At 39.9% G+C, this 27,089-nt stretch overlaps 1 protein-coding gene across 1 annotated transcript in view; it reads left to right on the top strand.

Annotated features, from left to right (window-relative positions):
- Positions 1-27,089, top strand: part of ARHGEF38 (Rho guanine nucleotide exchange factor (GEF) 38) — a 154,473-nt gene that overhangs the window by 89,513 nt on the left and 37,871 nt on the right. Inside the window, exons 4-5 of the mRNA XM_014544715.1 lie at positions 10,899-11,046; positions 18,098-18,115. Of these exons, the coding sequence (XP_014400201.1) occupies positions 10,899-11,046; positions 18,098-18,115 (166 nt within the window). The remainder of the gene's footprint in view (positions 1-10,898; positions 11,047-18,097; positions 18,116-27,089) is intronic.

Genomic DNA, 27,089 nt, shown 5'->3' with positions numbered 1-27,089 from the left:
TTGCCACAAATGAGCTCACCTGAATCATTTTTCTACTATCATTATTGTTACCGTGTGTGTGTGTGTGTGTCTCTCTCTCTCTCTCTTTCTCTCTCTCTCTCTCTCTCTCTGTGTGTGTGTGTGTGTGTGTGTGTGTGTGTGTGTGTCTCACTCAGAACACAGACAGGCCTGACCCAGTGAATTGTGCCCGGCTAGGACAGGTCAGGAGAGTCTGCGCACTGGAATGTGTGAGGCTGGCAGGAGGAGACCCAGAAGCAGCAGCTGAAAGGTCAGGGCATTTTATTCCAAAGGTTGGCAGGAACAGGAAAACTGTCAGCTTCAAAGAATATGCCAGAAAAAAAGAGGGAAAAGGCTTCAGGGTCAAGTATACATCCATCCACACAGGAAAGAGGAAACCGGCAGGAGGCAGGCACCAGGACATGAGTGAGGTGAGAATGGGTCCCAGGACTATGAGGACGTGTTTCTTGTGATTAAAACAAAAGTAGGGTGGGTTGTTACTAAGTTCCACACTTCCTTCACTGAGGAGAGCATTACATTCTAGGATGTTCTGCTGCGGGGGCTGGTTGATGGAGGTCAGTGGGGTAGCTGTGCAGTCCCTTTTGAATGGAGCTGTGAAATGTCAAATGCTTCACAGAAAACACATGGAAATAAAGTACTACATTCTATGAGTGTAAGAGTTCTCCGAGTCCCTGAATACTTTCCCAGCGGCCAGAAAGGGAACATGAGAAGTGGGTTGGCAGAGGTGCAGACCTTGAAAGTGCACAATAGCCCGGAAAGAACGCGGCCTTTGGAGCGAGAAGGTTTGTTTTAATTCTGGCCCTGTCACCACTAGCTCTGTGGGTGGGTTAGGACTGCACTTTCCTGCTTGGAATAGAAACTTTGCCCAAAGGACTTAACCAAATAGGGACTTTCCCCTTCCAATAACAATAAATCTATAATTTAATAGTTCACTGGGGCAGCTGCCTGCTGGCTCCTTGCGGCTTTTTCCTTCATAGTATTTGGCATTTGGCTTCATGGCCTCAAGATGGTTACTCTACTGCCAAGCATGCTTCCTGCAAGAAACCAGAGCAAAACCACCTCCTCCCAAAGCCTTTTCCCTGGGGGGTGGAGACAGAAGCCCTTCCCAGTGACCTCTACCTGTATCTCATGATCTCATTTCACACACGTTTCATTTTGTATGCATATGCATTCATACAAAAACACACACTTGCACATACACTTGGCCACCCCTAACTACCAGAGGTTGAAAAAGGTCCGTATTTTTAACTGGGTGCATTGCTGTTCCAAATTCTGTTCGTTTGGGGGGGAAAAAGAAAGAAAGAAAGAAAGAAAGAAAGAAAGAAAGAAAGAAAGAAAGAAAGAAAGAAAGAAAGAAGAATGGATAAACAACTAACAATGGATGCCACATTCATTTGTTCATATTTCAAGTGGGGCTAGCTAGTCCTCCATGGAAGAAAGATACAAGACACAGGGCGCACCCCCTCTGGAACATGGAACCATGAGGGGAGAATTCTTTCCTGCTTTATTGCTGTTGTATCACCAGCACCTAAGACAGTGTTCTCAAAAGACAGTTACTGGAGGAATGAAATGAATGGGAGAGGGCGATAATGAGAAGTGTTCCGTATACTGGCCAGCACACAGAGGGAACGCAGCAATGACTCTGTTGTCTCAGAGTCTGCCTGTGGTTTTTCCCAGGCTATTTTCAAAGGCTGATGGGTAACATAGAGCAACTAGCTGTAGCAGAGGCAAGCAATCTCAAGAGAGGTACTTACTAAGATGTGATAAATGGAGAATTATGGGTTGGCCTAAGAACAGAGACCTCCTAACACTGTTACCAACCTTGAGAAGGGAAATGTTATTGTTTCTTTTCCTAATCCAGCCAAGGGAAACCTTAACTTTCAACTCTCAGAGAAACAGTGTTTTATTTGGTGAGGTATAATTGACATGTAACATTATATTAGTACAATATCATGATTCCTTACATGTATACATTGCAAAATGATCGCCACAATAAGCCTAGTCAACTTCCAAGAGCCAATGTTTTCTTAATGTGCCCGTTGTTATCAAAATCCCTATCGGAGTTAAAGTATCCAGGATGTCAGAAAGGTGCAGGAAGAGACCGTGAGTTACCATTAAAATAAACAGCCGTATTCTCAAACTTAGCCCTGGATTTAAAGAGCATCCAGTCCAACCTCATGATTCAGACAAATAGTGAGAGCCTGATTTGCCCCCAAGAGCATCAGTAATTATGGACAGTCAGAAGGGAACCTTTGCTCTTCCTAACACAGGTCATGTTATATATTATACTAGAGGCCCAGTGCACGAAATTTGTGCATGGCGGGGGGAGTCCCCTCAGCCCAGCCTGCACCCTCTCCAACCCAGGACTCCTCGGGGGATGTCCGACTGCCGGTTTAGGCCCAATCCTGGGAAGGGGGCCAGAGTGGGGATCGGGCCTAAACGGGCAGTCAGATATCCCTCTCACTGGCTCCTAACTGCTCATCTGCTTGCCTGCCTGATAGCCCCCAACTGCCCCCCCTGCTGGCCTGGTCACCCCACACAGCCTGCTGTTCAGTTGTTTGGTTGCCCCTCACTGCCCTCCCTGTCAGCCTGCTCACCCCACGCAGCCTGCTGCTCAGTCCTTTGGTCAGCCCTCACTATCCCCCCTGCCGGCCTGGTCACCCCCCACAGCCTGTTCAGTTGTCCGTTCGGTTGTTTCGGTTGTGACGGTCACTTAGGCTTTTATACATATAGATACCATCTATCTTCACTACCCACTAATGTCCCCCAGTGTGTCCTGCCAGCTGCCAGGCCACCTCCCACTGCCAGATGTGCTGGGTGGATGCTGCTTCAGTAGTGGAATAGCCTCTCCTCTGAGAGACTCCATGTCAATTATGACACTATCCTATCTGTCCCTGGACACAGTGGTGGTCATGGGGCAGGACCCCACACTCCATTCTGGCCCCCTTCCTTTCTCTCTTTTTTCTCTGTATGGTCCAGCTACCCTCACTGGTCCCATTCCTCACCTCTCCTTCCCTCCTAAAACCACTCCTCTGAAATTGCTGTTACCCTGTCACCAGAGACCTCAGAATTGTCCAATCCAATGAACATGCTTTTCTGAAAATCTTTTACTGAAATATTCCTGTTGTCAGAAGAGAAATATGATGAGCCCCAGGGAATGTGGAATTATGACCTGAAGCCACAGGCATGAAATAACTTTATAGTCTCATTTTATCTTAAGAATTCATGTAAATGTTCAATTCTACTGTTTTATATGAAAATAATCTTTTCCCCCAAAATATCTTAATAAAATTGATACTCAAAGGATTTGCTTGCTTTAATCCAGTAACTGCATGTACCACCACCTGGCACCTGCCTTTGGTGTGAATTTCATAACCCTAACCAGGGTCCCTGGGGTATCTTTTTTTTAGTATGCTTTATCCCCAAGTGAGGTAGGAACTAAATGAGACCAAGGGCAAAGAATGGTGGCTTCTGCAAGCATCATTAACCCTTTCATCCTCTTTCTTCTCACTTCCCCTCCTCACCGTATTCTCCACTGGAGAACAGAAGGAGGCTGAGACCAAAGGGAGAAATCCCAGAAGTGTTCTGGCATTTTGGCAGGCTCACCTACTGCCTTGTTTAGTCTCAGCAGCGGGGCTCGTCCATGGAGCATAAGCAGATGTGGGCGCTCTCCTTGGCACTCCTGGGTAAAGGCTGCCTGTAAACTCCTTTCACTTGTGTATGGCACTCAGGGAAGTGACAGCCAGAGGCTAAGATCTCACCTGATCTCAGACTTTCTTTCCAGAGAGTGGGTCATATCCCCCTTCTCTCCTTGGAGCCATCTACCCCTTCTCTGTATTCTAAATACTGTCTTGACAACTTTTATTAGAACCACAGAACTTCCTTTTGGAATATATTTTAGACCTTAATTTATGCTTATTTTAACTAAAATTCTCTTTTGACATCATGGTAGTTGGTTTTCAGAATTAAACTTATTGCATATTTTTTTTCTTGTTAATACAAGTAACTTCCTACTTTATAGACTCTGTCTTTTTGGCTCAGGCTGCCATAACAAGTCACCACAGACTGGGTGGCTTACACGAGGGATATTTACTTCTCACAGCTCTGGGGGCTGGAGGACCAAGGTCAAGGTGCCTGGTCCTTGCTGCGAGCCCTCTTCCTGGTTTGCAGTGAGCCTCCTCCCATATCCTCCCCTGGTGGAGAGAGAGAAGGCTCTGGTGTCTCTTCCTCTGCTTATTAGGGCACTGAGCTCATTGTGGGATCTTCCCCCTCATGACCTCACCTACAACTAATTCCCTCCCAAAGGCCCCACTTCGGGAAACCATTACACTGGGGGTCAGGGCTTCAACATATGGGTTTCAGGGAGAAACAAGCGTTTAGTCCATAACACTCTTCATAAGTACCAATTCATGAGATATTTTCATAGATTTTTTTTAAAAAAATTAAATTTCATGGCTAATAAAGAGGGGACTTTCAACTAGTCATGATTTCTCTCCAAATATTTTCCTATGGGAGAAGAAAAAAACATAGTGTGTTGGTTGGAATTAAGTTGAGCTGGGAGAAACATGAAACAACACAAAACATTACTAGCTTAAATAAGGTAGATGTTCATTTCTCTATTGTGTAAAAGCCTAAAGGCATTTTAAATCTAGACCTGCATGGCAGCTCTGCCCCGCAAAGTCCTCTGGGATGCAAGCTTCTTCCAGCCCCCAGATCTTTTTTTTTAATTGACTAAGGTATTACATATGTGTCCTTATTCTCCCATTGCCCCCCACCCCACTCCTGTTCATGCCCTCACTGGGCTGGAGAGCATTATGCTAAGTGAAATAAGCCAGTCAGAGAAAGATAAATATCACACCATCTCACTCATTTGTGGAATATAATGAACAACATAAACTGATGAACAAAAACAGATCCAGAGAAGCATCGATCAGATGCTCAAACCTCAGAGGGAAGGTAGGGGAGGGTGGGGGGAAGGGGTACAGCCCCCAGATCTTCATGGACAAGGTAGCATCCAAGTTCCAGGCAGCAGAACGGAGGAAAGTGTGACGAAGGAGGGGGAAAGGATGAGCTAGCTGCCTCTTAAAGCAAGTTCCTGGCTATTATCACAGGACACTTCTACTTATATCCCATTGTCAGACTTTAATTACATGGCCACACTATTGCAAGGCGGGCTGGTAAATGTAGTTTTTATTTCGGGCAGCAAAAATTCCATTGCTAGAGAGAAGGGCGAGTGCTGACACTGGGGGACAACAGCAGGCTCTTTTACCAGCAAACTTGCTCAGTCTCTTTGCAGCCTTTCTCACTATTTTGTCATTGGCTTTGCTGATATCAATCCTACTACCCAAGATTTACATCTCTTTCCCAGATCTTTTTTCCCAGAATCCCAGAGTCCAGTATACAAGTCCAAAAGGATTCTGCCACATGAATATACTATGGGTGATTCAAACTCAGTCCATCTAAAATTAAACTCGTATCTTTCCACTTAACCTCTCTCCTTATCTTGTCAGCGTTGTCCATCCACACAGTCACTGAAACCAGAATCCTGAGATACACCTAATTTACCCTCTTCGTCTCTCCCATATGCTTAACATCCGTTTTCTTTCCCTCTTCTCCATCCTCCCTGCTTTTGCTTTAGTGGTCATAGCTAACATCTATTCAGCATTTGCACATTCAAGCTGCTGATATCAATACACCAAATACTTTAACTCATTTAATCTTCACTCGGCCCTATAATTGTTATTATCCCAATTTCTCAATGAGGAAATTGAGAAACAGAGAAGTCAAGTCAGTTTCCCAAATGTCACAAGAGTAAACGGTAAAACCAGAATCTGAAAGATGGTTGTTGGTAATCAAGCACTTTCTCCTAACTGCTATAACTTCCTGTTTTAGCCCTCATCGGTAACTTCTTGTATTATTATGGAAGCCTTTCAATTGGTTTCTCTTTTCCCGTCTCACTAACTCTTTCCCAAATTCCAACTTTCATTTGACTGAGTCCCAGACTAATCTCTCGGAAAGACAGTCCAATCGTGTTAGGCTGCTGCCTAAAACCCACCAGTGTCTCTCCATCACCTTCAGGCTGGAGTTCCCACTCTTTGCTGATACACAAGGTCCTTCTGGACCTGGCCGCTGCTGGCCAATGCAGCGTCTTCTGAAACTTCGCACGGACATGGCATCGGCAGCTATATGAGCCCAATTGCAGTCTCTGAACAGACCTTGCTCCCTCAATGTGTCTCTGTGCGCTTGCCTTCACTCAGCTCCTATTTCAAGGGAAGACTGTTATGGAAATAGCTCAAGGTCTTCAAGAACAGAATGGGCCCTAAACGGTTTGGCTCAGTGGATAGAGCCTGGGCCCGAGGACTGAGGGGTCCCCGGTTCAATTCTGGTCAAGGACGTGTATCTTGGTGGCAGGCTTGATCCACGGCCCTGGTCAGGTGCATGAAAACGGTTTGGCTCAGTGGATAGAGCCTGGGCCCGAGGACTGAGGGGTCCCCGGTTCAATTCTTGTCAAGGACGTGTACCTTGGTGGCAGGCTTGATCCGCGGCCCTGGTCAGGCGCATGAAGGAGGCAACAAATCGATGTGTCTCTCTCACATCGATGTTTCTCTCGCTGTGTCTCTCCTTGTCCCTCACACTCTCTCAAAAAATTGATGGGAAAATATCCTTGGGTGAAGATTAACAACAACAACTAAAATAATATGTGGACAAACTTTTCTGTTAAAGATTATATTCAGCTAAGATGCTGACTTCCCAGCAGTTGCAGGGAAAAAAGTGCAGAATAGGTGACCCTCTGTGTTTCATAGCTCTATTGACATACTCGCCACATCGTGTGGTACATGAGTTAGCTCTCCTCTCTCCCTTCACAAGTCCCTTAAGGGAAATGCTGAATCTTTGGATCTGTGGTAGCTACCAAAGTGCTTGGTGCATAACTGTCACTTATTAAATTGTTGCCAAATATAAGGATGAAGTAAAGGCTATACTTCTTTTTATTGGATGCCATTTTCCTAGGACAAGAAGATTGCTTGCTTATCATTGGTTAACCCTGTTTTACTTCCCTGAGGGGAAGTTCATCTTGGAGTAGGGTCAGGATAATTCAGAGGCCTCATGGTTTGGTCTGGCACATCCTGGCACGGACATGCTGGTCTGGAAGTAAAAAAGAGGTGGGCCTTGCCCTAACCCAGCAGTTCTCAACCTGAGGGTCGCGACCCCTTTGGGGGTTGAATGACCCTTTCACAGGGGTTGCCTAAGACCATCAGAAAACACATATATAATTACATATTGTTTTTGTGATTAATCACTATGCTTTAATTATGTTCAATTTGTAACAATGAAATCGGGGGTCACCACAACATGAGGAACTGTATTAAAGGATCGTGGCATTAGGAAGGTTGAGAACCACTGCTCTAACCTGTTTGGCTCAGTGGATAGAGCATTGGCCTGGGGGCTGAAAGGTCCCAGGTTCGATTCCGGTCAAGGGCATGTACCTTGGTTGCGGGCACATCCCCAGTAGGAGGTGTGCAGGAGGCAGCTGATCGACATTTCTCTCTCATCGATGTTTCTAACTCTCTATTCCTCTCCCTTCCTCTCCGTAAAAAATCAATAAAATATATTTTTAAAAAAAGAGGTGGGCAGCAAGAGGAACATGAATATATTTACATTAATGAAGGGAGCAACATGCAACACAGGAGTAATGATACCAAGACAGAAAATGCACTCAGTATCCTTGGGACTTGTTTTTAAAGGAGATAAATAGGACATTTAAAAGGGCGCATTCCTTTTTCCCTCCTTTTGCATGCCAGCTAGTGCAGAATGTCGGGTTGTAGGATTTTTAAAAAGAAGCACACGACAGTCATATTTATTTTAGAGGATGCTGGTGCCTTTGTGACAGGCAGCCAGAAGTGAAATTACCTTCCCTGGTCTTGGCTCAGTCCCTTCACCGCTTCTAATCATGCCTTCAAACCCACATACATTAGATAGAGGAGTTGCCCTTCACCACTAAAGAAACGCAGCCGCCAGTTATGTTACCGTGGAAACGAAATCATTTCTTGCTGCAAGACACATCGCTTCATCTGCACTGTTATGAAGCAGAATACATTGGTAGGGCTGGGAGGAAATCAAATATTCTGCCTGCCAGAGCTGTACGTGGCCTTTGGGTGAATAAATGGCTTTCAATTAGAGTACTTAAATACCTTTTAACTTTAATAATTATTATTAGAGCCCCAACAGAATTTTACTTGGGAACAAATAGAAACTTTGACTGCTGTTAAGGGGAGGTATACATTCTTTCAAACTAGACCACTGTGCTAAAGAAAATACAAAGGAATTTACAATTAATGGTTTCATTGTGTGTGAAATAAATGTCTTTTCCTTTGTTTTTTGACTTTCTGACTTGATTCTAGTGTGGATTTATGAGTGTCCTTACCTCTTTCTTTCTTTTGTTTCTATGCTGCTTTGTAGCGAACATACATGTTTACAACTTCATCTTGTGCTGGGCTATGTACACTCAGAGCCTCTCGCCTGACTCGCTCCTGAGCGTCCTCAGAGCCTGGTGCTCACTCCCACTGCTGGGCCTAATTCCTCCGCCAGCCCAAGGCCTCACTCCCATGTGCCACCTGGCTCTGTCCCTGGGAGGCTCTCCGCATCTTTTGCCCAACTAAATTTAGTCACTATCCTATTTTATTTCCTCTTCTTATAACTACTCTATTTCTTACTATGTGTGTTGCTGTCTTGAAGAGCAAATCTACAAGACCTACGTTGCTAGAATGATCAACTCAGTACAATCCCAGGGACAAAACAAGAATTCTTCATACCTTCAGTTCCCAAGATTCTCACAGTTGCTAAGTTTCTGAAGTCCAACACACACACACACACACACACACAGTCTACAATCTTAGGGAAATCCCATATAATGAAAAGGAAAGAAAAGCCTTTCATTGGCTGGATATAAATTAGAAAAGGACTGGTGTTTTAATTCTAGAGATAGTGGAGCAACATTAAGACATGAATGATGTTAATTGAGCAACTTGTCAATGCCAGGCACGTTTTACATCCCATTTAATTCTCAAACTCATCTCCAGAGATACTATTACTTATTTCTATTTTAAAAATTATAGAATTGAGAGGAAAGAATTTTTTAAAGTCATTCCCCAAGTCACCACACAAATGCTACATGACAGTGATTTCTGATTCTTTCTAACTGCATTACTTTGTACAGTGTCCAGCAAAGCTCTGATGTGTGGAGGGATAATGCCAGAGAGAGAGAGAGAGAGAGAGGGAGAGAGAGAGAGAGAGAGAGAGAGAGAGAGAGAGAGAGAGAAAAGAAGAAGAAGAAGAAGAAGAAGAAGAAGAAGAAGAAGAAGAAGAAGAAGAAGAAGAAGAAGAAGGAGGAGGAGGAGAAGAATATGGTCTTTAATCCTGGCTTTGCCAACAAGAAACAACATGAAAATCAAATGACAATTTGAGAACACAAAATGAATAAATTGCCTGCTACCTATAATCATAATATCTACACTAATTATTCCACTAACACCAGCCATAGCAGTGCTGGACTAGGAATTTAGGTTGCTAGGACTTTGGGGAAATCATTTATTTCTTTTAAACTCAGATTTGACTATTCTTATTTAATAAGGATAAATAACCTCTTATTTCCAGATACACAGGGAGTTGAGCCGTTAATATGAGCAAAACATGTTGAAAATACAAAGGGCACTTCTATTTCTGAAGGAAGAGTGACTTGTTGTTACTATAATAGGGCCAGACTAGTAAGTCCATATCACTCCCAATCAATGCAACCCAAATCATTATCAAGCCCAAATCTGCAATGCTTTTGAGAGCAGACCCTATCACATATTTTTTTGAGTGTATCTCAAATCAACTTAACAAGGTGTGGGGTAGGGTAGTGGATGCTTAATACACATTTTTAAGTGAAAGAGTGGGTGATTAAGTCAAACCATTGTTCAATACCTATTTGAGCTGTCAGAGACCCAATTTTATCATAATATCAAAATAATTTCTTAAATGCCGGGGCACAATCCGCCCAAGTTACTTTATGAAGAAGACAGTCATAACCCTTGTTTATAGTATCCAATTAACATTATTTATTATGTCCATTATTTTAACAGAAATAATGGCCAAATCTTTTTATTATAACACTTAAGGAAATACTTCATTTAAACTCCATTGCTTGCCTTTCAGAGAACCTCAGGAAATGTTGGTGGAATACATATGAAAATGTCATTTTAGTGCCTAAAATGTCACTTCCCATACTTTTAATACATAACAATAGCTGCTCCATGTTGAGCATTTACCGTGTAATACTGGACTCTGAACTTCACACACACACACACACCCACACACACACACACACACACATTCTCTCTGTGTCTTTAATTTTAATAAGGACCCTATGAAGTTGGATCTGTTATTGTTTCCATTTTATAAGTGAGGAAATAGGCTCAGAAGGTAAGAATACATTGTCCAAGTCATAACCTGTCCACGTCGGCAGAACAGCTCAATACAAACCCACACAGACTGACCCTAAAAGGCTGCCCTTCGCCAGGCTCCTGCACACGAGCCAGGTGCACAGTCACCGCTGAGAAAACCAGCTTTCACTGGCCGCCTACCTCCCCTAAGCTCATTATCCTTTCCTTTATAAAACAAGGGGAGGGAGGAAGGGAGGAAAAAAGAAGGGAGAGGAAAAGAGGGAGGCGAGAAGGGAAAGGAAAGGGGGGAAGGTCACTAATGTTTTCCACCGCTTCTGAATGACCCCGGGCATAAACTGGTACCCAACCAACACTCGTTAGTGTTGCTGAATAATAAGTATGTGAAGTCCCCATTGGGTCTGACCTGATATCATTTTGCCTTTGTTTTACATTTGTCAGGAGAAGTGTTCTTGCAGATTAAAGGGCCGCTGGAAGATATTTATAAAATCTACTGCTATCACCATGACAAAGCGCACAGTGTCCTCGAGGCCTATGAAAAGGAGGAGGAGCTGAAGCAACAATTGAGCCTCTGCGTCCAGTCCTTACAGTAAGGCCTTTTCCAATGATGATTTCCATGTGCCTTCAGTTGCCTAGCAGGGAACATTTTAACTGGATGCAGATGAAAGATCTCACGTAAATCCTGGGTTTTATGAGACTGGCAGGAAGCTCTGCTTTGCGTCCTCTTTATAAAAAGCTGGCATGCCAGAAACACTGATTGACTTTTTCCCCCTGTGCAAAGAGACTGAAAATAACATAGGAGAAAGCTCAGGGCTCTGTGGAAATAGAATAATGCAACATCGAAAAGTGAAATGTCCCAGCCAGTGTGGCTCAGCGGTTGAGCATTGACCCAGGAACCAAGAGATCAGGGTTCAATTCCGGGTCAGGGCACATGCTGACGCTGCGGGCTTGATCCCCAGAAGGGAGTGTGCAGGAGGCAGCCGATCCATGTTTCACTCTCACGTTGATATTTCTTTCTCTCCCTCTCTAAGAAAAAGAAAAGAAAATGTGAAATGCAGAAGAAAAGTCCCCCCTTAAAGCTGTTGTTACTTGCCTGCTCCACATAGATGGAGGAATGTGTGAGACAACATGTGGCGCCGTGACCCCTGGGGGACACGGGATAATCAAGTCAGTGGAATGTCCATGACTCTCTAGATGGCCTTCACCTTCCCACAGAGGGGAGACTGGCAAACACTGTCAAAGTGTTCAGGCCCTGTTAAAGTTTGTTTCTGGAAAATTAGTCATGCCTTCCTCCTCATTCCTAAATTGTTGGTGGGAGGTGCCACATAATTTTTTTTATATATAGAAGAAATATATATATATATGCACTATAAATATCTGAAAAAAATAAGAAAACATGAATAAGATAAAAACCCTTGCTATTCCATGTATTAACGTCTCATTAAACCATCTATTAGTAACCACAAATTTGCATTTTCTTCTGATCTTGTCTATAGGCATACATGTGGACATGTGTTGAGGGTGATTCTTTTACATGAAATTGGTATTTTATTGTATACTAGTGGCCTGGTGCATGAAATTCGTGCACATTAAAAGGGAATTAATTAGAGGGAATATTTTAATATTGCTATTTGCCCTTTCTCTATAATAGAAGTGTCAGAGATGAAAGAAAATTAGTAAAATATATATGAAAATAATATATAAATTTATTAATAAATAAACAATAATGCATCACGTCCAGCGGGGGGCGCAGCCTCATGGCACATGCAGCCCCGCCAACCTGTGCCTGCTGTGCACACAGCCTCCTGCTGATCGGTCATTATGGCGTGAGGGCGTCATGACCATTTGCATATTAGCCTTTTATTATATAGGATTATATAGGATACTAGAGGCCCAATGCACAAAATGCGTGCAAGAGTAGGCCTTCCTTCCCCAGGCTGCCTGCACCAGCTTCCTTCCAGCACCTGGGACCCAGGCTGCTTCCCTCCTCTAGCCACCTGCAGGCACCCAGGACCTGGGCTGGCTTCCCTGTGGCCCTGGCTTGGTCAGGAAGGATGTCTGGAATGATGTCCGGAAGACTTCTAGTCTAATTAGCATATTACCCTTTTATTATTATAGATAGTTTTCTACCGCATGAAGCTTAAAGCCAAAAATGTGCCCTAGCCCACATCGTACCCAGTGGTTCTATTGTGGTCTTTTATTTTTCAGGATTACTTCTTGTCAAGTGGTTTTGATTAGGCTGAGAATTAACCAAACAGAGAGAGCTATAGTGTATAAATCAATGCACACCAGCCAGTCTGACCCTCTGGTGCATCCCCTTATATACACACTATTGTAGGGGCCAAAATGGGGGTCCTGATAGAGCACAAAAGGCTGGTATCTGAATTAAAGTGAAATCAGGAGACTAAGTGAGACTAGATTAAGTCTTTGCAGATGAGAACTGGGACTGAAAGTGGGTTTAAAAACTAACTTGATTGCCCTCTACTGGTCATTAAGGTATTACAGTTCTTTAACCATTTTTCTGCCCATGTGTGGAAAAGAAAATATATTTAAGTCACTAAATCTAAATAATTTACTTAGTGCTTGTGATGCACCAAGCATCATTCTGGGATGAGTGCTGAAAATACAAAAATAAAGAAGTGTTAGGCCCTGCCCACAAGGAGCTCAATATGATCAGGTAATTCCTTTTTTTTTTTTTTTTTAATCCTCACCCGAGGATATTTTCCTATTGATTTTTAGAGAGTGGAAGGGATAGGGAGAGACAGAGAGAGAACATCGCTGTGAGAGAGACACATCAATTGGTTGCCTCCCAGGCCCCGACCAGAGCTGGGGATCAATCCTGTAACCGAGGTACATGACCTTGACCGGAATTGAACCCTCGACCCTTCAGTCCCTGGGCTGACCCTCTATCTATCCACAGAGCCAAACTGGCTAGGGCTGATCAGCTAATTCTTAAAGATAATATGTAATGAGCAGCTCTAGTTCATTATTTCTCCACTATTTGAAAATTAGTTCAGTGCTAGCAAATCAATTCACAGAAACCTTAAAGTTTGAAGTTGTATTTGTATTATTAATAAATTAAGAGAAAACTCTTCTAAATATAAAGATACTGTTTATTCCTAGGGAGAAGTAATGGTGTTATCCTGGATGTGAATGAACACTTTTTCTATCTGATCCAATAAATGTCTAGATTGAGCCATTTCCCTTCCTCAGCTTCTAGAATGAAAGAGGAAATCTTATGGTAGTGGAACCGCTAACGATCATCAGTCCAACTCCAACCCCAGGAACGGCACTCCATACGGGAAGAGGACGCAGTTCATTACTTTGGCAGGTGCTCTTAACAGCTGCCCAGAGGTGGAGCTGTCTGCTCAGAGGGGATGAACATCCGTGTATTATTCATGAAGCTTTTGACTCCTAAGAGAGAGAGAGCTTGACCCTGCCAGAATATTCCACTAGGCAGTAGAGCTCCATATCAGACCCCTTAAAAACCAACTAACCAGCTAAAGGCAGAGGTTAACTCTTCGAACTTCAATAAGTCCGATTTACGGAAAATTACTTTCAGACCCAATGGTTTATTTGATCTTTTTCTGGAAGCCTCCAGTCATTGCCCTGGTGATGTCCCAAATCTGGTGTATTCAGCACCAGTCTGGTTTTAGAGAATAATTCCAGGCACTGGAGGGTGCTGAGGTTTAGAAAGCACAAAATCCAAAGAAATTAATATTGGCAGGACTGTTTTTTAAGGGAAAGAAAGTCAAAATAAAGTAGCTTAAGTTAGAGCTCTTTTCCCAAAAGTTGCCTTTCCCTGAACATAAAGTCAGTGATGAATTGTCCTGGTCTGCCTGAAAGCGGAGAGCAGTAGAATTATTGACATTACTATAATACTGACCTCAATTGAGCTAAGCTTTAAATTCTGGGAACAGGTTTTCAAACAGGTTTATAGGCCAAAGAGAGTCTGGAACACCCAAGGGCTTGGTTTCCCTTGCCAAGTAATCAGTCAAAGCTATTACTGTGGCTCTGCCTTTGCCTTGGGGCTAAATAACAGAGCCCAAGTGCCCAGTTGCCAATTTCTAACGAATATTAGGTGCGGCCTCCATTGTCTACCGTGCAAGGGATATTAGAATAAGTGGGTTTGAAGCAATATCCATGAGAGAAGTGGTTTCATGCTTCAGAAGTTAAACCAGAATTTTAAGAAACTTAGGTTGCATTTTAGCCAAAATTAAAATAAGTTTATTGAGGGCTTAATAAATATTTATTAAGACTGCTAGATAATGTTGAAATCATTTAAAAAATATATGTGTAAGCATAGGTAGTTCTTGCCTCGTAGGAACACACCTTCTACTTGGGTAGATAAACAAAACCATCTGGAAAGTTGAATGACAATGCCAGAGTTAATGTAAATAACACGCCAGGAGCTGTCACGGTGAGATTCAAGACTAATTTCCAAGAAGATGGTAGAGAGATTGTTTGGTTCTGTAACAGATGTGAGCTCATAACCTTTGGCTATTCTCTGAAGCCCAGTATCTTTCAAAAGAGAAAATAATATTTGTATCCAGAAAACTATTTTGAATCCCTTGGGAATGTTAGGGCAGTGTTTTTTTTTTTTTTGGTGTGCGTGTTCCCCTGCGTCAGATCAACCAAGGATGTATACTAAACATGCAGATTCCTAAACTCTGCTCCAGACCAAAACAACAACAACAACAACAACGATAATGATAATAAATGGGATGGCTGAGGGTCCCATCCAGGAATCAGCACATTAACCAGTACCCTCATGTGGTTGGCACACAATCAAGACCTACTTGGAAGGAGAAATGCCCTCAGTTCTCTCTCGCTGCTTTCCCTGAGGCACCTGGGCTTTTTCCACGACTATAGATGCAGTCTAAGCAGTAATTTCAGGGTTCGGAGACCTTAAGAAAGAAAAGACTAAAACTATCCAGAAGCACAGCACCACATCTGCATCTGTAGCACACAAATTGGAAACTTGCAAGTTTTTACTTATTCATCAAGGAGTGTTTACACAGTTGCATTAACCCTGTATTAATGCAGTCTCTAAATTTATGGAAGTTATTTGCTAAAGATCTAGTCACTCTGTCTCTTTGGGGCTATTTAAGGTTTCTCCTCTGTATGAGAAAAGTGAAAAATAGAAGAGTTCTAAATGCCAGTGTAGCTATAATTAGCACAGCCTGTCTGCCACCTCCTTTTTCTGTTTTTCTTGTTGTAAATACCGCCAAATCCCTGCTGCCCTTCAGAGGCCCTAGAGACCTGTGTATTTTGTAATAATAATAATAATAAAAAAAGAATGAAGGGTTTTTTCCCCAAAATTTTTAGTAGTTGAAGACACATTTCTAGCTTCACCTCTAGTTATAAATGTATCTTCCTAAGTCCGTCATTCGTAGAAGGAAAACTTCTAACTTACAGTCATTTGGGTGCTTTGGCTGCTCATATTCCAACAAAAACTTCTCCATTCGGGGAGGAAGCTAAAAGTTCATGCAAGGCAAACTCCAAAGGAATAGCTTTCAATCTGTTTACCACATTTTGTATTTCTTAATATTATGCTAAGGGAATGTTCCACATAAAAATTAAAAGCACTTTTGGAAATTCCTTCATTTTATTGTTATATGCCATCATGTTTGAACTAATGAAAGATTAATCTGTAAGGAATAGTCACATAAAAACTTCTGTTAATTGTGACTCAAATTATAATAAATCCATGAGAGTAGGAGGTGTGGCAGTAGACATATTCAGTTATTTTATCCCAACAAGGGGTAAACGATTTAACTTTCTCCTGAATTGTCCTTGGCTGGGGTTAACTTCTAGGAAACTTTTATCCTAAAAGAGAGATTTAGAAAAAAAAAGAGAGAGAGAGCAAATAAAAAGATGTAATAACAAAGGACCATTAGATCACTACACCAACAAAAAAAATATGTTGAAGATCTCTGTTTCCTTTTCATAAAATGTTACACTTACATTAAACACAGCATTTAACTTATGTTATGATATTTAAGTTTTATTTGAAATAAATAAAATAGGAGAAAAATTTTCCATGTTGTCTCTAGGAGGGAAAAGAGCAATCTTTTCTTTCAACTTCAAAGTATGTGTTTTGGTTCCCAAATGATCACCTTGCTCACTTGTTTGTTTCCATAGAAAAATGGATTTTTATTTTTAGTCAACTTCACTCCCAAATTTTCTAATGTTTGGTCCACAGCGCACACTGGAAAAACAAAAATTCCTCATTAGAAAGGGAGAGAAATTGGGGGAAGAATGTGAGCTTAAAGGCAGTGAATGGGAGGGAACGTTGGGCAAGGGGTAGTGGGGGTGCAATTCTTCATGGAAGTAAAAAGGTTCCTCAAACTTACTGAGCTCAGCATAGGGATTTATCATTGAATTTTTCTCAATCACTGTATATGAAAAGACCATCTACAGTTAAGGGATGGGTTTAAAATGTGTTCTATATTGAAAACATTTATTGTATTCCAAAAGCCTGGAAACCAGAGAGCAAGGGGATCACGTTATTAATACCGGTCATTACTTTACTTCTCTAGAGCCATGGGGCTTTTAGAGAAAAACTCTTATTCCTGAAATTTTAACTGAAATGATTCCCACTTTTTTATTGTTAATTAATTACTTTGACAAATATGTTTTGCCCTCCTGCCATGTGCCAGCCACTTTTTCAGGTCCTGGGGCTACAGCCAAGAGCAAAGCAAGCATAAATCCTTGCTTCATTGGGAGTGGGGAGTGGAGAGAGAAAGACAGTAAACTGAAGAAGGATATACTATATTAGAAAGTGGCAAAGCATAAGGGAGAGAAATAAAGCAGAAGGTGAGGATGAAGAGTTCGGTGGGAGGCAAGCTTGGTCAGGGAAGGCTTCACTGGGAAGGAGCATTTGAGCAGAGAGCTGACTGCGATGAGGAGTGAGCTGTATCTGGAGGAAGAGCAGGCAGCACTGCGAAAGCCTGCAGGCAGGAGCGGGTCTTCCAGCTTCAGAAAGAGCGGGAGGCCTGTATGGTTGCCGCGGGTGGGAAAGGCGAGGATCAACAGGAAAGGAGGTAGAGAGGAGAAGGAGGAGAGGCAGAGGACATTGCGGTAGAGAGGAGAGGAAGGAGAGGCAGAGGACATTGCCTGGGAAGGATCTGAGCTTTACTTGAGCAAAATGGAAGCCACAAAAGCTAGCAATGCCTCGTGAAAGTTTTTGTGGAATTCCCTCATTGAATTTTATAATGTTTATAATCTGCATCACACTGCATACAAAGATGTTACAGAGCATATGGTTTTCTGCAAGTCAATCACCTTCCCTTGTAATCTTGTAATCTGTTTTTCTTATTATGTTTAATAAATTCTTTTTTATAATGTAAACAAAAATTGATCTTTAAATCCATTTTCAAATGATGAAAATATACTAACTATAATCTGGATCTACGGTTTTTAACCTTATACTATAAGAGTAAAGCAAAAACGGTGCAAATATACTAAAATAAAGTTTTAGGGACCTGATTATAAAACAATGAGACCAATTCTATAAAAACATTCACGAAAATGACATTACTTTTTTATGTAATAAAATTTAAAAAATGTTACAATGCTTGTATATTACCTCACATATGTGGATTTACATGAGTTTACTTTTTTCTCCTCTCTTACAGGAACATATATATGCAAGAGTAAGTACTTTTATCTTAATAATAAAAATCAAATGTAAAAATTATGAGGAAAAGCTGTTAATATTTCTGTACAAATCAGACATTTTAGTTTTTACAATTATGTTTATTGCTTTTAATAAATAAATCAAGACTTTGAAGGCATTTGCCATAGACATTATTAGAGCACTTATTTCCAACTTGTCTGAGATGATCTTATATATTAAATTCTTGTTATATGTACTTTCCTTAACTTTTAGAAGAATCCTGGTATGTAATTCACTTAAATCACATGTTTGCTGGGGCCAGGAACTCTTCAGGAACTGCTCATCACAGATATGTTTAGGAATCTTAATGTGTTCGAAACTCTTTTTCCTGACTGCAACAATAGTCTTTTTTTAAAAATCTCAGGTTAATACCATAAGGTTTTTGAAGTTTCCATTGATTAATGTACAAAAGAAAAGACTCCTTATGCATTATAGCAAAATATTGGGTTTCTTCTCATTGGACTCTCATATGATTTATTTATAAAAAAAATCATAGCCACACATATATCATGAGAATGAAATATTAAGATGAAATAGTTGGTCACTCAGACAGTGTAGAAATTACCTTATAAAAACAACACACACACACACACACACACACACACACACACACACACTTTGGAAGATGCCCATTTTTATATAAGAAAAGCACGTTTAGCCTAATACTGAAAGGATGATGTTGACATACATACAAACTCAAATTTATAGGACTTGAAAAAGCACATGCTTGGCTTAGTGTGGTCAGCAACTATGAAGGCCCTGAGTTCCTAGTCTCTCTCTCTCTCTCTCTCTCTCTCTCTCTCTCTCTCTCTGTGTGTGTGTGTGTGTGTGTGTGTGTGAATTCTACTTTGGAAACTTTACATCGATAAAAAGTACAAAATTTACAAAATAAAAACTGTATTAATTTAACCTGTAAATACCTGTCATTCATGCTTTGGTGCAGAACAACCATGACAAAAGACAGAATTCCAGAGTGAGTGGAAGAATTGGGCATCAGGCATCATCCAGGAGACCTTCTCAACCAGGCTGAGAAGTTAGTTTTTGACATACCAAACAAGCACCCAGGTCTCTCCCTTTATACATTTTTTCACCAAAGGAAAAAAATCCTATAATATAAACAGATATGAGTAGGTTTGTTCAATGAGTTCCCAAGTCACTTGAATTTGAAGACGTGGGTAAGAGGACAAGAGGGCTTTTTGCTTTTTGGTCCATCCACACACCAGGGCCTTCCTGGCTTCTCTCCAATGATAGTTGATGAGGATGGGGGCGGGGTAGGGAATGGTGTCTCAGTATGAAGTCTATGCCCCTGGCATCATGGTACCTAGGAGTGGAGAGTCACCAAGCTGGATGAGTACAGCATGTAATATGCTGCAGATTCTGCTTAGATTTCTTTTCCTAAAGCTTAGTTGTTTCTAAGCAAAAGAGAGAGAGAAAGAGAGAGAGAGAGAGAGAGAGAGAGAGAGAGAGAGAGAGAGAGATTCAGAGGAGGACAGTGAGAGATTAATTTATTTTAATACAGTTCACCTGCATAGGCTGCTCCATACAGAAAACCTATAACAAATAGGACATTGTATTGAAACAGTTGCATAAAAAATTGCACTAGCTTCTGCGTCACCCCTGCGGTGTGGGAGTTCTCGGGCTGTGTGTGGCCCCTCTAGCCTATTCTGTACATCAAGAACTGAAAAAGAGGCAGCGTATTCACAGTGTGTGGCTGGATGAACATCAAAGCCATGTCTGCCCTGTCTTCCTTCTTGTTTCTCTCACGGGTCAGGAGGCACACAAGCTGCAACATAAAAGGGTAAAAGGCCGCGTCAAGTGCTGTGTAATTGCTCAGGTCCTCCGCAGCTGAGGCCAGGAAGGTTGCAGCCCAGAGTGCATTTAGGAGGGGTGGGTTTGTTTTAAATAATTTATATAAAATTTATTTCAGAGAGAAAGGGAGAGGAAGAGAGAGACAGAAACATCAAAGATGAGAGAGAATCATTGATCCGCTGCCTCCTGCATGTCTCACACTGAGGATTGAGCCTGCAACCCGGGCATGTGCCCTGACTGGGAATCAAACCGTGACCTCCTGGTTCATAGGTCAATGCTCAACCACTGAGCCACGCCGGCAAGGCAAGGGTGGGTTTTTTAATGGTTTAAAAAACAATCCCTTATAGAAACTGAAAATTTTCTGGTTTTTTTTTTAATCTACATTTTTAAAAGTACAGAGAAAGGCAAATATATTAAAACTTCTAAAGCAATTACTTTGGATTACAATCTTATGCAAACATCAAAGAATCAAAGTGACAAGAATCAAAGATTCTCCAACCAAAAAGTCACTTTCCCTAAAAAGCATCTGATACAGTCTGCTGTTCTAAAGCAAGAAAAACATGCCTCTTCTTCATCTCTTCTCCAGAGGTTGGATTTCCATGTTTTACACTTCTCTGTGTGTGTGCTCTGTCTGACCAGCTATTCCAGCCTTTGGACCTCAGGGTTTCTGTTTATCTCAGCATGTTGTAAGTTATTTTCTCTTTTCTTGAGCTTTGTGTTTTTACAATTACTAAAGAAACACTGCAAAATACAGAAAATTAAAATGAGGGCAGTAAAAACAATGGGTGGTCACATTCCAGAGTTAACCATTGTAACATAGCTACAATGTGAATTTTCTGACTTTACCGTAATATTTTTCTCTACATACACACATATTAGACACCTATGTACCATGGTATGTATTTTTTGTACGTCAACTTGCTACCTCATTCATCAATACATCCCAGACATCTTTCTATGTAGTAAACATAAACCCCCATCACTTTATGACTGCACAATATTCTATCTGATGTACAGACCACAACTTAGTTTACCAAATCCTTATAGATACTTGAATTGTGTCTATCTGTCCTGTAAATATTGATGTTCTGTGTTCATTCTTACACATGATCTCTGTACAATAATTTGATTATTTTCTTAGTTGAATTTCTAAAAGTGGGATTACTAGGCCAAAGGGCATTTGATTCTTATTACCAGAGAATTTCAGAAAAGTTGAACTAATTCATATTCCCACTGCCCACATGTGAGTTGTCCATTTATCTGTTACTTGCCAGCCCTAGATATAATTAATATTTGTATCCTTGCAACACCTGGCAATGTAATAGACCAAAAATAGTAATGTGTTGTTTTAATTTTCATTAATATTGATCTTTAGCATTTTCATGGATGCTAATCATTTTCATTCTCATCTAATGAATTCTTCTTATTGATTGTTCTTTTATTGAGATGTTCATCTTTTCCTAATAGATTGATAATGGTTCTTTAATTAGTGAATGTATTAACCCCTTTTTGTCTTATGTGCTATAAATATTTTTCCAGCTTATCATTTGACTTTTAACATAGTTTATGGCTTATTCTGTTTTGTTTTTATCTGTACAGTTTTATAGAGTAAATTTTTAAATAGATTTATCACTTTTTCTACTGTGGTTTTGGATCTTGTGTCTCACTTAGAAACTCCAAGAATGTTTTCAAAGTATAATCCTATGATTTCTTCAAATTATTGAAGCATTTCATTTTTTAACATTTAAATCTTCAACCAAAGCTATAAATTATTTTGATGTAAAGAATTTATTTTTATTATTTTTTCTATGTAGCTATCTAATTATTACAAAACCTGATATTGAATAGTTAATTTTTCCACTGAGCAGGAATGTCACAGTTACCATGTACATATTTCCATACAGACCTGTATATATTTCTTGATTTTTCTGCTTTGTGCTAATCATCTGTCCATGGATGTACCCATAGCAAACTGCTTTCGTTTTTGCAGCTTTATGTTTTTTTTAAATATATATATTTTATTGATTTTTTTTTTTTTTACAGAGAGGAAGGGAGAGGGATAGAGAGTTAGAAACATCTATGAGAGAGAAACATTGATCAGTTGCCTCCTGCACACTCCCTACCGGGTATGTGCCTGCAACCAAAGTACATGCCTTTGACCAGAATCAAACCTAGGAACCTTGAGTCCGCAGGCCAACGCTCTATCCACTGAGCCATACTGGTTAGGGAGCTTTATGTTTTAATACCAGCTCTACCTTATCCAGCTCAGCGCTCTTTATTTCAGAATTTCTTGGATAGTCTTGCATGTTTCTTTCTTTAAAAAATTTCTCTTTTGTTAAAATTATATGTACCATGGCTTAAAAAGTCAGAATTTAAGAAAAATAGTAGTCAACTTCCCTCCTGCTGCTAATACTCTTCATGGGAGCACATCTTTTAGTTGACTCTTTTGGAATTTATTTTCCTGACTCTGAAAACATGTTTGGTTTCACCTATTTGAGTATTATGTATTGACTTTTCCCTGTAGAAGACAATAACTTTTCTCTCTTTTCTACCCCATCTCCTTCTCTCTCTCTCTCTCTCTCTCTCTCTCTCTCTCTCTCACACACACACACACACACACACACACACACCACACACACACACATTCTTCCCACCTCTCCATTCTCCTTATGTAGTTACATTATAATTTGGAGTAGAGGACTAATCAGTGTTTGAATTATTGTATCTGAGAATATCTGAATAAGTTTCTTTTCAGAGCTAAACCTTGGAATAAATGATTACTTGTCTTTCTGTGAGTTAACTATTGTTTTTCCCTTCTTAGTTTTTTTCTGCTAATCATTAATGCCAAACTCACAGCCAGTCATATTTCAAGACACCCAAATACATTATGTATACTATCACCTTCACCTCCCTAAGGAAGCTTCTCCCAGAGCCTCTGTCCTGTTGGTTTGGACTAGTGACGCTGGGCACACCTGTCTTTCAGGAATTCCCCTCCCATCATCCCAGAAATTCTCTTTGCCTCTTCCCTGTTTTTGTAGAGGATGTCCTTCAATAGTTTCTTCTATTCATCAAAGAATGAATGGGAAATAAAATTTTGAGAACTTTTATATCCAAAATATTTTTATTTTATCCTCACTCTTAATTTATAGTTTGAATACTAAACTATTGAATTCTAAACAATAGAGAATTCCAAATTGAATATCATTCATCTTCAAAGTTTAATGGTAATTTCTCATTGTTTTCTAGTTTTCGGTGTTGCTACAAGAAATCGGAAGCTTTTTTGGATTCCTACTCATTTGTTTATACCTGTTTGTTTATATGTTTCTCTGAAGGATTGTGGGATCTTCTCTTTGTCCCCAAAAGTCTGAAGTTTCATGAATCCCAAGGTGTGAGTCCATTTCATCCATTGTTCTGGATACTGAGTGAGGTCTTTCAACCTGCTAACTCATGTCCTTTCCTCAAGTTACTTCACTGATGATTTCCTCCCCATATGAGCTCTACTCTCTTTTCCTGGGACTCTTATTATTTTGATATTGGCCCTCCTAAAACAGTCCGCTAATTTTCTGTATTTTTCTTTTATTCTCAATCCCTTTGTATTTTTGTTCTTCTATCTGGAAAGTTCCTGAATATTTTTTTTCCCCAACACTGTGAGTTTTTATTTCTGCTATTATCTTTTAATTTCCAACAGGTCTTTCTTAGTCCTCCAGATGATCCCCTTTATTTGTAAGGCATCCTAAAAAAGAGGTTTTTTCTTAAACAGATTTTCAACTAGTCCCTTCTTATCCTAATCCCCATCTTCCTCTCTTTCTACAACCATAGGTTCTCAGAAACTCTAATTAATGAACTTTTGGAAGAATAATTAAATTATTACCTATCCATATATCTGGTTCTCTGGTCTGCTATATCAATTTATCATTCATTCATCTTCTTTACATCTTCTAAAATTTATTGATAGTTCTGTATTTTCACAACTATTTTTAATTTATGGCAAATGTTATTTGCTTGTTATTAGTAGCAATATACAGTTTCCTCTGAAATTGACTTACTGTGTTTTAAATCAATTCTAATGTAGTTGGTTTGTGGCTACTGTAAATTAAATATTAAATTTCGGATACTTATGGTCATAAAATAGAGGAAATTCAAACTAATATGATCAATAGTTACATGATTATTTTTCCTTTCTCTCATTTTCTCCCTCTAATTAAGAAATATCGATGTGCCTCAGTGTTGTTTCCCATCATAGTTTTTACATTGTTTAAATCTCATTTTTATTTTCATTGTGGAACTATTTTCTTGTATTTGATGTGAAGCTCTTTATAGCAAAACTGGATGTTGCTGAAAGAAAGCAAAGCCAGCTGTGTTTACTTGATTTTGTAAAGTCCCAATAATAATTTCTAATGAGATTAGTGTAGCTACTTATGGTACCAAATACTTGCCAAAGTATTTATGATAAGAGGGAGGAAGATGAAACAGAATTACAAATTAGTAACCACCTTAGTTTTCAGCTCAATATATCTGGGGGATGATTACATTCAGCTATTTTCTGTGGGGGAGGTATGTGGTAATTGGCTGCTTGACTGAGCTGGGTGGTGTCACACATAGGATGCACTGCCTCAAATTTATCAGAACTTAATTTTATTGGGAGGGTTTAGATGGGTGAGCTTTGTGGCATTGAATGCCTGGAGTGTCATTATCTTAACACATTCTCTATTTTCTTAACCACATTGCTTGTCTGTGTGATGCGGGTATCAGAACATCATTGCTCATCACTTGGGCAACTGTCCAAAGTGCAAGTCTGAAGACAAAAGAGGGCTCTTGTTTTTGAGAGAGCCTTTTTAATATTTGCATTTGTGATGCTTTTAAGAGAAACAATAATCATTTATCATTGTTATTATTGTCATTGGAAACATAAAAGGGAGAGAATAGAATTTTGATGCCAAAGAGTGATGGGAAAAGAAGTAGGGATGAGATCTGGACACAACCAAAGGGCCTACTTTGTTTTTTGACAGATCCTAATAAAGAAGGAAGGGAAGCCCAAAGAAACAAGGGTGTGCTTTAATATATTTGGGGATTTTAAAAATAAAAAAATATATATCACAATGGACCACACTGATAAACTATCTTATTAAAACTGAGTTTTCTTATTGAATTTTTGACTATATTTATATTTTGATGGTATTTTCAGTGATTTTTAGCAGGTTAAATAAACTAATATTTGGTGATGGTTGAAAAGCTCAGAAGAAATTCTGATCATATTCATATAGATAATATGGTTTTTTTCTAGTTAATACCTTCTATATTTCTGACTTGTTCTTACTTAAGGGAATTGTAAGTCTACTTAAGTCTCTAAATTGTTGTATTGTTAAAGCATCTTTGCTTAAGAAATGTGAGAAAATGTGTTCTTCATATGCAAAGCTATTAATACAGCATCAGTTAGGAAATATGTTTTTACTTATTATTTTTTTAGTATTCATAATATTTATATTTTCTTCCATCTGCTTCACCTACTTCTCTTGGAAACCAATAACATCTCTCTCCCTCTCCCCCTCATTTCTTTTTTGCTACCCCGTATCCTTACCTCATTTCCTTAATCGATTTGGTGCCAATGGGTAGAAAGAACAAGATAAGTCATGTAAAGCAACGCTTTACTCCCTTGAAAAGCTTTTTTACTTTGGTCTTCTGAAAAAAAAAAAGCTACTTTTTGGTCTGCTTCAGTTTTTGTTTCTATCATGGTATCATCATTTGCTCAGTACGTGAACAACATTCCTCAGTTATTAGGACCACTGGAAATTTTGGGAGGGAAAATAAGTTCAATGTAAAATAAAAGCACATTACAAAAAATCTGAGAAATCTGTCCCTCAGTCTACAAATATTCATTGAGAGAACACTATATATCATGCTGGAGATACAGTGGTGACAGAGAAACTGAGCATAAACTACCAAATAGAGAAAGAAGATGGAAGATTTGATAGTGACTGGTGTGTGTGTGGCGGGGAGGGGAGGTGTGCGCGTGCATGCACATGTATGCACATACACATGACAATCAAAGTTCCTTAGTTTCTCATTATTCAAATGAAGAGTTCAATTAGATGGTATCTAAGGTGACTTCAGATCTTTTCTTAACATGCAACTTTTCTCATTTTGTTCAGTGTTTTTTAGATTATTTCATTATTCCAATCATGTGGTCTGTTGTCTATCCATATTAGTACTTAAAAATAATAATTGAAGAATGGAAAATCCACCTATCAGTATTTGAAAACAGTATCTGTATTCTCTACTAAATACAAACAAAAAGGAAAGCAAGCAAATATATCTGTCCACCAGAAGGTACTCAAAGGATGATTTTCATCCATGTTTCATTTACAATGTCTTTATACTTGCCTCTTTGCACAGAGGTTTTTAGAAACTGCTACATTCTGGCTGAAAAAATGAATGATGGTGGATTGGACAATGACATGACCAAGCTTGTAGTCAGGCATGAGGGTTCACTTTTGTGTAGCCATTTGAAGATTTGCTGGCTAAGAACAATTCCACACAGCACGTCATTGTAGGACCGCAATGATTAGTGATAGTGATGCTATTAACAGTATTTGGAGAACTATTGCATTTCTTTTTTTTTGACCATCTGGTAAATTTTTATTATTTCTACCTCATCTTTTACCTTCCAATCATCTTTGTGGACATATACACCTTCAGCAATTGTCCACTAACAAACTGTATGTAAAGTAAAATTTTGTATATAAACATCACAAAAGATGAAAGAATACTGTGTCACATTCATTGAACAAAATGGATGATCCAGGTTCTTGTTGCAAAATTCTGATGTTTTTTTCTCTTGATGACTAACTGCATGAGAATACCACATTTTCTTTTTGTCATTAGAAATATATTGTTCACTAACGGACTCTTGAGTTTCAGAAACTTGATGTAGGATGTCATCATCTGAAGACTCTTAGCTGAGGTTTCACCCCCATGATCCATTTCTCCATCATCATTAGAGTCTTTTTTTTAAAAATCTTTATTGTTCAGATTATTACAGTTGTTCCTCTTTTTTTCCCCCTTAGCTCCCCTCCACCCAGTTCCCACCCCACTCCCTGCCCCTATCCCCCCCCACTGTCCTCGTCCATAGGTGCACGATTTTT

Source organism: Myotis brandtii, unplaced genomic scaffold, assembly GCF_000412655.1.
Source record: "Myotis brandtii unplaced genomic scaffold, ASM41265v1 scaffold38, whole genome shotgun sequence".
Lineage (NCBI taxonomy): Eukaryota > Metazoa > Chordata > Mammalia > Chiroptera > Vespertilionidae > Myotis > Myotis brandtii.
Note: the sequence above shows the minus strand (reverse complement) of the source record. Positions and strands in the feature narration are given on the sequence as shown.